The sequence below is a fragment of the Tupaia chinensis genome, unplaced genomic scaffold (assembly GCF_000334495.1).
Source record: "Tupaia chinensis unplaced genomic scaffold, TupChi_1.0 Scaffold140874_1, whole genome shotgun sequence".
Taxonomy (NCBI): Eukaryota; Metazoa; Chordata; class Mammalia; order Scandentia; family Tupaiidae; genus Tupaia; species Tupaia belangeri.
Genome location: NW_006200742.1, coordinates 383266 through 395371, shown reverse-complemented (window position 1 = coordinate 395371; position 12106 = coordinate 383266). Strand labels below are relative to the sequence as shown.

General features: G+C 35.0%; 1 protein-coding gene across 2 annotated transcripts in view; it reads right to left on the bottom strand.

The window, feature by feature from the left end:
• The window catches only part of COL11A1 (collagen type XI alpha 1 chain), a 237181-nt gene that overhangs the window by 103675 nt on the left and 121400 nt on the right, over positions 1-12106 (bottom strand). For both annotated transcript variants that reach the window (XM_006162840.3, XM_006162841.3), the window contains exons 36-37: positions 9405-9458; positions 3348-3401 (exon numbers count right to left, since the gene is read on the bottom strand). In XM_006162840.3, coding sequence (XP_006162902.1) covers positions 3348-3401; positions 9405-9458 — 108 coding nt within the window. The remainder of the gene's footprint in view (positions 1-3347; positions 3402-9404; positions 9459-12106) is intronic.

Sequence of the window (12106 nt, the reverse complement as noted above, 5' to 3'; positions counted from 1 at the left end):
GAGGGTGCATCAGTAACCAGGAACAGAAAAGGAAAACAAGAAAGTACCTTTCATCCTCTCAGGGAGGATGGTCACACCATAACCCCTTTTCCTCCATTTCTCTCTCCTTTGGTCTTTTGGGAATAAGCCCAGCATGAATTTTCAAACCATGGGTTCTAGAATTTGTACTGTATGGTCAGCCACGTGGAATCTAGCCACCTTAACCACCAGGCCAAGGGCTGGCCCTCATAACTTTATAAGCAAAATAAGCAAAATGGTTTGCTTAGCATTAACTTGTCAGGACCAGCTTCTCAAGTACAGTAGTTAACCACTGTGCCTTGGGTGCCAGATCCCAGATGACCAACCACAGTACAAATCCTGGCTGTATTAGTTTGAAAACATATGGGGCATATGCATCTATGTGCCCCAAATTTTGATGAAATGAAGAAATGGGAGAAAAAAGGATTGTGGCATGTCCACACCCAGTAGAGGGTGCTCTCTTTTTCTCTCTCTACTTCTCTGGTAAGCGCATACACCCACTAGCAATATAAAAAATGAACTTTTTAACAACTGCTTTTTAACTTTAGAATAAATTGTATTTTCAGTCACTGAAAATAAAAATTTATTTGATACATTCATGTGCAGTTCAAAAAATCTACTGTTAAGACTCGACAAAAATGTAACCTCTATGCTGGTCATCACTGAGAAAGTAACTTAGTCTTATGATAAATACAGAATTTGTCACTGCATTTCTTAAACAATTTTTTCCATTGTAATAAAAATCATATCTATTATTTTTTCTGTTGACCTTAAAAAGCCTTAAAAATCTAAGGGCATCAGAACAAATCATCAGTTAAAAGACTTTTGACTATGGACAACCTCACATATGACAAAAGAATTTCTTCTTTCAAATAAGGCAACACACATATAGCTAAGCATTCTCACTCTAAATTATGACTTTTGCACAAGAAAGTCATTTGACTCCCAGTCAGCACAGAACAGGGTAAGAAAGAATGGTTCTGGCTATAGGGTGACTCACTCTTGTTTTAGAAATGGATAGGGGAACAACAGATGGTGTAATGGTTACATTGCTGGACACTCACATAGTTAACTGTGGTTCAAGTCTCGGACCTGGCAGCTTAAAACCTGCCAGGTGCATGCGCATGCATGCCCAAGATTCTGAGAGGAGAATGGAGAAGGGATTGTGATGTGGCAACACTCCAACTCTATTCAGAAGGTGATTTCTCACTTCTGTCTCTCTCTGTCTCCAGTGAGCACGTATGCCCTATAGCAAAAAATCTCTATTTAAAAAAAAAAAAAGAATGTGAAATTAGGAATACAGTTCTCCAGAAATAATTCCTGCCATTGTATTTGAGAAACTACTAAGTGGAAATATCCAATTTAGAAACATTTGCTATTATCTTACTTTCTTTTTTGTTTAAATTTAAATTTTATATATGAAGGAACTTCAGAGTTCATGGAAAATAGAATTAAAATATGGGTTTATTTTGGTGCAAAAAGTTTTTGAGATTCATGCCTAAATTTTTCATAATACTACACATTTTCCATGAACTTCCTGAGGACTCAGTCTATATAGAAGTGGAAATTCTTGATTAAATTAAAAACAAAATGACCAAAAAATCTGAGTTCATAATGTCAATTCTCTAGTACCTATTCCTCCAAAACTATTTTTGGAAATATTCTAGAGTTATCCCCAAGAAGTTACAGAATGGCTTTGTTAAAATGATTGGCAGCAAGATTTGAATGTACATATATTTAGAAATTAGAGTATGGGGACCAGCAGTTAGCATAATGGCTACGTCGCTGAACTCCCACGTAGTCGACAGTGGTTCAAGTCCCGACCCGGTGACTTAAACTAACGCTGGGTGTGTGTGTGTGCGTGCCCAAGATCCTGAGAGGAGAAAGGAGGAGAAGGGATTGTGGCATGACCATCCCCCCTGGGGGATGATTTCTCGCTTTCTGTCTCTATGTCTCTCTCTCTGTCTGGCGAGCGCACGCGCCCTATAGCGAAAAAATCCTCTCAAAAACAAAAACAAAAAACTGACACTTATTGAGATGGCGTAATGGCTATATCGTTGGACTCCCATATTCTTGACCACGATTAGAGTCTAGGATCTGGTGGCTTAAACTTAAGCCGGGTGCGTGTGCGTGCATGCCCAAGATTCCAAGAGGAGAATGGAGGAGAAGGGATTTAGGTGTGGACATCCAGCCTGGGGGGTGATTTCTCGCTTTCTGTCTCTCTGCCTGTCTTCCTGCCGAGTGTCTGCGCCCGATAGCAAAAACCTTTTTTTTTAAAAAAAAACAAAAACGACCTGAGAATTATCACTTGTTGAGCAAAACAGGAAATAGGTTGCTGCTGACAGCTGTTTCCTCCATAGCAGACAGTTAACATGCTAGATTTGTTATCAGGCACTGCTATGCAACTCCAGATACGCCTTCATGCTGACTGAATGCCCTAAGATGAGTTTGAACTTCACAGTCAAAGGCAGTCTGGTTTAGTTTCCTTAAGAAATCCAGACAAAATTCATCAGTAGTGAGAATCAAGAACTGATTCCATGGAAGCATGCCAACCCATGATGATTTCTGATGAACAAACACACTGTGATAGGCAGACATGTGGTTTGATAACAGTGGCAGTATAAACAAACCAACCACTGGGATCTTTAGCCATAATTGAGTTGCCAATTCCCCATCTGCCAAAATTATTACTCATATAAGTTGTTCAGTCAATTTGTTTAATATCATATTCATTATCATTATTGAAAAAAATTATATTTTTTGATTTACATTTCCCTCCTTATTTAAGAAAACATAGTATTACATATAATTATAGCTGATGCTCTAACATCAGCGGATATTTAATCCCTTTCTTCTGTTAGAAGAATATCATATTATGTGACTGGCTTATTGTAAAGTGTTTCCTCTAGAGAGTAGAGGGGTGATGGGTTTGGGAAGACTGTGTCTGTAAACAGCCTGCCGTGACAAGGTCACGGTGACAATCTTGTGGGATTTTCTCCCTAAATGCTGGCCAGCACATCCCTAAATGCTGCTATTAACAATGATATCAACTACAACAACAATAACAATTAATGTAAACTAACATCCTATGTCCTCAAGCATAACTGTTTAGGTACAAGTTAGGGTCTATTTATGTATTTAGTTATAATAAAAAGTTGTAAAATTTAAATTATTTTAAAATTCAATTTATATTTTAATAAAGGGTTCAATTGCATTAATTTTTCTACTGTCATTAACCTGGGAATTGAATTATAGTAATAGAATAACTTTCTGTGAACTCATGAAGTACTAGAGAGGAACAATTTCAATGAAAGGAACATGGTACTTACAGTTTCTCCACGTTGACCAGGGTGTCCTGGCAGTCCATCCTTCCCAGGTGGTCCCTGAAATTACAAACATTAAAGACAACATGTCATAAATGTTTCTCAAATTATTTTATAGTCTAAATGCAATATGTTGGACAATTTTTTACATAGCTCATTAAATATTACATTTCAATATCTGGTGCTCTTCTACATGGCTGTATGTGCATTTATCTGTTTAATAAAATTATGTATTTATTATCAAGGCCAAGAGAAAACTGTAGAAGTCTAATCTAAACATTTTGTAGTGAAATACATTTATTTCATTTACAACTATATTTTAAAGCACAGATTTGCAGAAGCTTATATTTTCATTTTTTGGAAGAATATTAGTTCTTCAGACTTGACAAATGAATATTTTTCTTCCTTTCCAGTGATGCTTCCAAACTTAATTCCTTGTGCCTCAATACCTAGATAGCAGAATGATAGTGTCCTCTAGTGGTGATTTGAGCTTCTGACAAGAAAGTGAAAAAAAATACAAACTTATTAAGAAGGGCATTTTACCTTTCATGTTGTTTCAAATAAAAAGAATAGTATGCTATGTTAAATCCTAAAAGTTTTCAGGACTAATTTTTCCCAGTAGCTTTTCTTAAATGCCCTCTTGGAAAGATAATGTTTATTAAGTACTGGGGAGCAAATTTACTATGCTATCACCTTTTATAATGGAGGCTGTTTTTGTTCCATCTGAAAAAATACATGAAGCAATTAACTAAGTACTTAAACAACTCTGTGAGGTTTTTATGTTTTAAATATGTAGTAGAAGTAGCTGCTTCCTTCAAGTGCCTTATGAATTATTCTTTCTGCTTAGACACCACGAGTATCCAGTTCAAATTTTAAAACACGGTTAACAGGTCTAGACAGAGATAGTCTCATCCTTCTGAATAAAGGAAGAGAAATGATCTTTTTCTTAGCAAGAGATTTTTGCAACAGGGCGCATGTGCTCACTAGAGAGACAGAGAAACAGAAAGTGAATAAACAGCCCTTAGGGGGATGACCACATGCAATCCCTTCTCCATCCTCCTCTTGGTATTTTGAGCATGCACGCACATGCACCTGGGATGAGTTTCAAGCCACCACCACATCCAGGACTCGAACAGCCATATGAGAGTACAGCAACGTAACTATTACACCATCTGCTGGTCCCCCAAAATTTTTATTTAGTAATAATATTTTTAATAGCAACAGACACACTTCTCATGATGGGCTACCTGAAAATAAATCTACTTCAAAAATCTATTTTTAGTATAATTGCACTTAAAGAAGTTTGTTAAAAAAAATGGACTTAAAATATTAGTTAATTTGGGTACTAAAGCTTTTTTTTGTAATCTATACATAGATTTTCATAACAGGCATTTTTCAGAAACTTTTCAAAGACCTCTCACATTTGTTAGTATAGAAAGAATTTGAACAAAAGGTTTTGTTTCAAAATAAGATAATTTTCACAGATAGTTTTCTCCAACTATGCAAGATTTTTTCTAAGTTGATTAGCATACGTCAGGAGAAAGGCTTATGGCACTTCACAGAACCATTTTTGCCCCCTGATCTCACCGGCACTTGCTGGAACACTGGCTGCAGTGTAGATTACAACTCTAATTAGAAACTGCTATGATGATGTTTCAAAAGATCATGACTTAGTGATTTGCTCGTGTTTTCCATAACCACCTTAGTGGCTCCAGTGCCATTTCCCCAAAAAGACCAAATTGGAGTGTTTTTAATCAAGGGTCCAAAACATTCTTGGATTTGATTTAACCATACCTCTTTCTTTTTTTTAGAGAGCCAGCTCAATGACATAGTGGTAATGTGCAGCTCAAGAGAAGCTGAATCCCACACGAAGATCCCAGTTCAAACCCCTGACACTGCCTCCTGGAAACATGCCAGGTATTTGCAAGAATGCCTGAGATGCTAAGGCCTGGAGGACCGGCTCTCTCTCTTCCCCTCTCTCTCTTCAAGGGCATACACACACTCTAGCATGAATAAAAAAAATCAAAAACAAGTATTACATATCTATGCATTAGTTACTGGATATATAGGAAATGAGACATAGCTCTGCCTCAGGTTAGATGTGAAAGATAGAAAGGAGTCATTGTTGCTAGTAGACCTTAACTAGGTCTGGGTTTTCAAGGGCAAATGAAAACAGCTGCTATGGGGCCAGCCAGGTGGCATGGTAGTTAAGGCACTGAATTCCCACATGGCCACCACATTTCGAGTCCCAGTCTCTGTGGCTTGAAACTCACGCTGGGCACGGCTATCCTTTCTGAAGGGGGATTTCTCACTTTCTCTCTCTCTGTTTCTCCCTGTCTCTCTCTGGCAAGCATACACGCCCTATGGCAAAAACCTTAAAAAAGAAACTTACTACTGTGTTATCACTATTTTGTTGCATATGGAAATAAGTGGGTTGTCATTTGGGGCAATAAATGTTTTATTAGAAATATAGCGAATGGGGGCCAGCAGGTGGTGTACTGGTTAAGACTCTGGACACCCATGTGATCAAGCACAGTTTGAGTCCTGAACCAGTGGACTGAAACTCAGCAGCACACATGTACATTCATGGCCCACATCTCAAAACAAGAACAGAAGAGAAGGGATTATGGCGTGTTCATCCCCACTGGCTAGCAAGCACACATGCCCTATGGCAAACATCTATCAAGAAAATTAAAAAAAAAAAAAAGAAAAGCACTATAGAGGATGACAGCCAAAGGAGAATTTTAATAAATGAGTCTGGATATTTTTTCCCCACCACACCAGATTGCTTCTCAAATCATGTGTTTTGTGATCAATACAAGGCATACCCATTTTTTCCATGAAATTTGAAAATATAAAAATTAAATATCTCATTATATTTGTTGACATGGTTCACACTTTCATTTCAGAATCCATTAAAATGGTGATCTGAGGTTCTAATGATGTCACCCTGAGATAGATGCAACGTGATTTTTAATGGCTTTAGCAGTTTGAGGGAATAGTGCTAATGGACTACATAAAGGATTGCTGTAATTTTTCCTAATGTAAGTATGCATTTCTAATATTAAGTGATTAATTCGAAATTGTCATAATGACTCCACATTATTAGCCAATAAAATAAGGCAGGCTACAAATAATTTCATGGTATTTGTAAAAATTCAATTTTTATTCAACATAGTCTGGCCCCTTTACCTAATTGATAAAGGAAAAAAGGAACAAATTCATCTACTTGAGGTAGATGAGACTGTACAAATAAGGCAAAGCAATCTGAAAAGATAATTAGTTGTAATTCTTTAAGGATGTTTTATGACTTCCACTGCCACTGAATTTTGACTTATCTTTCTTGAGATAGAATGTTTCTCCTAACAGACACGCTATAAATTTCAATCAACTTGAATTAAAATTATTCTTAAAATAGTCGCAAAATATTCTGACTCTGGTATAGGATTAACAAAACCAAAATGGAACAATGCACAATATATATGAGCATGCATCTTTGTAAACACACACACACACATGCACACACACACACACACACACATGCACACACACACAGGAGGGGGGGGTCTGTTAAAAGTTCATGGAATACGTGTCTCATGAAAAAATGAATAGAATTAAAAAAGGTTCTGCACCATAGGAAACTTATTTGTTAATTCCATTTTCCCATGAACTTTAAAAAAATATATATATACATACATATGTGTGTATATATATATATATATGTGTGTGTGTGTGTGTGTATATTATATATATATATATATATATATATATATATATTTCCCCCTAATACAATGAAGATGAACCAGGAGACAAGAAGGCTTCCTTCTTTCTGTATCAAAGACATACAGGCAATTCTTTCCTAAATTCATAAAACTGCATACCAGAAAAATAATAATACTATGATTTCATGCTCTACTGTTTCACTTGTCAGAGAAACCAAGTATGAAAATCATTTCGTTTAGCAGTGAAAGCAATGCTTCTTAACAGTGTCATGTCTCTCCAACCAGACTGCATGCTTCTCGAGTGTAGGCATTTATTATATTTTTAGTACCGTTTAGAGACATAATGCATGCATGATCAATGGCTCAAAACTTGTTGAATGATACCTGGGAGAACAGACTGAAAGAGTCGAATGAATTCTTTTGACAATAAATTATATTCGAAGAGGAAAATAATTCTTAATAATATGTAAAAATACAAATGGTATGATAATGTAGAGGTTATACATATTACTATCTTTTATATTGCTAAACAATGATTTATGCACAGTTCAACATACTTATGGGAATGCTTATAAAAATATGTGTACTATCACTTTAGGAAATTTTTTTTTCTTTGCTTCACTGTGAAACTGCACAAACTTGATGCTACATTTAAAATATAATTGTGAGTAGGCAAACTATATTATGTGCAGGTAGTATCAATAAGATCTTATATTTAACACTAGCTATTTGTATTGACATTTATATAATGCTGTAATAGAGATAACACTTATTTCTTGACATATTTGCAGTTGTAAAGCGAAACTGTGTTAAAATAATAGTGTTGAACAATTATTGTAAAAAGTAAGAGAATGCCTAAATGTTTAACATTTAATTCAAGTCAGTCTTCCAAAATAAATACTTCACAATGCACAATATGTATACTAACGTGGGTAACAATATGTATACTAGCGTGGGTAACATGGTATAGCTTAGACTAAACAGTGGCTCACAAGCTCGCATGCAATGGCAGTAACTGGAGCTCTCTCCAGAGTTCCGATTAGATAAGGGAGACAGTATTTCTAACAATATCAGGAGAGGCTACTGGGTTAGGAACTACATTTTGGGAATCAGTGCCTAAACAGGTGGGTCAGTTGATTCTAGCTTTTAAAAGAAAAAAATGAAAAAGGAATCAAACACCTAAGCATATTCTAAGCTTGCAGGAATATTTAAGTAGGGAAAATGAAGTATTTCAATTTACTCTGTGAAGACACTTGATTAAAAATTCAAAAACGTATTGCTCTATATAAATCTTATGAAAGAGATGATTCAGTAGCTTATCATTACATTTTCTGAGAAGGATTAATTGAAAAACCAAATAATAAAAATAAATAAATCTTAATGTAATATAAGTAATAGAAGAGTGCTGGAGAGGGATTTCAGGAAGAATATAATTGATATGGAATATGAAAGGAAAATTCTAATACAGAAAATATTTAAGATGTGGCAACAACTTTTAATGCCATTGATAATATTCATTGTAGTAGAGGAGTAGTTGAGCTAATAATACTCATGTTCAAGTCTTTGATATGCTTTGAAAGCATATTAATTGAAGACATGTAAATTATGTTAGGTAATAATCTATGAACTCCATCTTCAAATCCTGGAAAGACTTCCTCACCTCTCTCACCGTGAATATTCTGAACTCTATTTCTGACATTCCTGCAAATTATTTTCAGCTGTCTATGGTTGAAGATTTACTCTGTTACATTGATAAAGAGGTATTTCCTTGTTTTCCCTTATTTTTTGTGCCTCTGCACTGGTATCTAGTCATCTGATAGATGACTTCTCTGTGTCAATTCTGTAGTGTCAGGCGGGAAGAAGAGTTCCACTTCTCAGATGTGTTCTTGGTAAGAGGGCCTTGCCTTCTCGTCAGAGTGTGTATGTAGCCAGCGGTAGGGGTTAATTCCTTTCCCAGGCTCTCAGGACCAGGTGCACCTGGGGCTGAACTGGGAAATTGCAACTGCGAGAGGGAGTAGGAGCATGCCAGATAGTTGAGAAAAACTATGAAATCTCAAAATGTTCCTGGATGGACAGAAGGCAGGCGGAAACTGCTCCCCCACTCGACTGTGCAGGATCCAGGGGTAATGGCCTTGAAGGGATGGGAGAGAAGCTGGTCCAGGATGAACTTCATAAATTGGAAATGTATATTATATTCTTTAACAATATTTGTATTAATGTTATTTTATGCAGATTACATCAACATGTATATCTAAAATTATTAAAGATATAAACTATAACTTCCTAAAATTTAAAAACATGATCAAAAAAAAAAAAAAAAGAGAGAAATTATGACACTTACAGGAGGGCCTTTTGGTCCAGGGAATCCAACTGGACCCTGAGGTCCTTGAGGACCCTGAAAATAAAAACCGGTGGAAAAAATGTAACAATATCCCCAACAAGATACATCTTTATACTTTGTGGCTTCTTTCAGCAGATAAAACACAATGTAGCTCACAGTTTCTTGGAAGCTATGGCAGTACAATATAATAACTGTAATAACTGCTAATTTAAAAGAAAATGAATAATAAATGAAATTTTCACATTATTAAATACTCAAAATCAGATATCACATCGATGTTCTTACCTGAAGAACACCATATATCTTTAGAATTTATATTAACAGTGCATAGAACATATATGTATGAAGCTTCTTTTAATATTGACTAAAAACATTTGTATACAAAGATATTCAACCACCTCCAAAACATTATTTTTAAAATTGACTCCAAAAATGTTCTGGATCTATTCATGCAGAAATAAAAGGGAATATATATACTATTTCAAAAAGACTAAAGCAGATAACTTTAACTCTTCCTGTGTTTAAAATATATTTATTTGTGGATGCCAATATCTCATTTTACTGATAAAATGAAAATTATTTTACTGTATAATTATCCTCATTAGCATTCAGTTCAAATATACATTTCTAATATTCTTGGCTTGATGCTTCATTAACTATATTATTCAACTCTCGTATTTACATATCTTTAAAATGCATAAAGCAGATCCTTTTAAACTGTCTGTATTAGTGGCAGAAAAATAACTTGGTAGGAGATATTCTCTTATATTTATATAACATAATAATTACATTTCTAAAAGGGGAATATATAAAATAGAAGACAACCTAAATAAAATGTCTTAAAGTAGTGCTTTTTCTGTTAAATATGGTCTTTAGCAGAACTGACCTGTCCCATTTGTCAATCTAACCGACCCAAGAAAATTTTCATTACAAATCCGAAGTCAATACCACTTCAGAAATCAACACGATTTGTTGCTACTACTAGCATCTTATCTTAAAATCAAAAAGAAATTTCAAAGTTATCTATTAATACATAGTTTAAAAAATAGATGTCACATAAAATTTTCAAAAGAACTGGGCAAATTTTAGGAACTTCTATCATTTCAAATTCTAATTATAAACATGTGACTCAAATAATTATCATGAAATCTAAGGAAAACTCTTAGCAAAAGTTAATTTTCAATACAAAAAATTTTAAATAGTATTTCTTTATGTAACAAACATATTTTCCTAATTTCTTAAAAATGTCAATTCTTTGCTTTCTAAATTGTTGATGCTTTCCAAATAAGTCTTGATTTTTGAATTTAAATTCTTTTAAGAAGTAAGCCATTTTCAAAAATCACGCCTCTAAAAAACAATCACACCTCTAGAGAAAATAAAGAAAAGGAGATCTATTTTTATAAAACTCAAAGGAAGTGTTGACATGTTTTCTTTATATTAATCAAAACAGTTTATCAGTAAAATAAAAAATACAAAAAGACTCAGTGAAAAGATGGTGTTAGAACCTAGCTAGTTAGGGTAGCCAGGTAAACTGTCTAATGCCTAGCTCAATTTGAATTTCAAATAAATAAAGACTAATTGTTCTTGTGTTCTACATTTTTCAGGGGACATCCTTTGGCCAAAAATGACTCACTGGGGGACCAGGAGATGGCATAATGTTTACATTGCTGGACTCTCATGTAGTCAACCACAGTTCAAGTCCCAGACTCAGCAGTTTAAAATTCACACCAGGTGTGTGTGTGTGTGTGTGTGTGCTCAAAATTCTGAGATGAGAATGGAGAAGAAGATGGAGAACTGAGGCATGGCCATCCCTCCTAGAGGGGGATTTGTTGCTTTCTGTCTGTCTCTCTTGTCTCTGTATGCACTAGCACACACTCCATATAGCAAAAATCACTCTCAAAAAAAAAAAAAAAGTAACTCATTGGTTATGTAAAATTAAATTTAATTAGATGTCCTGGCTCTCTTTGTTTATTTATTTTTAGTTTGTTTCATTTCAATTTTGCTAAATCTGGTAACCTTAGGCACAATAAATCTATGCTAACTAACTTTAATAAAAAGCATCCATGATTTGAAAACCATGATTATCTGACATTATGTTTAATTTGCAGAATATCTTAATGAATGTGTGTGTGTGTGTGTGTGTGTGTATACAGTTTGTTTTTTTAGAACTACATATACATAGTTAAAAATAAATTTATTATTAAACAAGGAGTATAATAGGTATTTTATTTATGGCACTACAAAATTCTCTCCTTGAACTTCCCAGCTCACATATTTTGAAAGATATTGGGACCAGCAGTTGGCATAATGGCTATGTCAGTGGACTCCCATGTAGTTAACCGCGGCTGGAGTCCCGGACTCGGTGGCTTAAACTCATGTGAGGCGCGTGTGCATGCAAGCTCAACATCCCAAGAGGAGAATGCAGGAGAAGGGATTTTAGTGTGGCCATCCCCCTTGGTGGAGGATGATTTCTCACTCTCTGTCTCTCTGTCTCTCTCTGTCTTTCTGGCGAGCGTATGCACCCTATAGCAAAAACCTCTCTAAAATAACAACAACAACAACAACCCTGATATTTTGTGGCATAATTTCTATTGTTCTTCAACTGTGTGCTTAAAATATAAACTTGCTCACAATACTTAAAAATTATTGGCAGGAAATGAGGACTATTATGAGAAAAAGTTCTCATCAACTACGCAAACGTA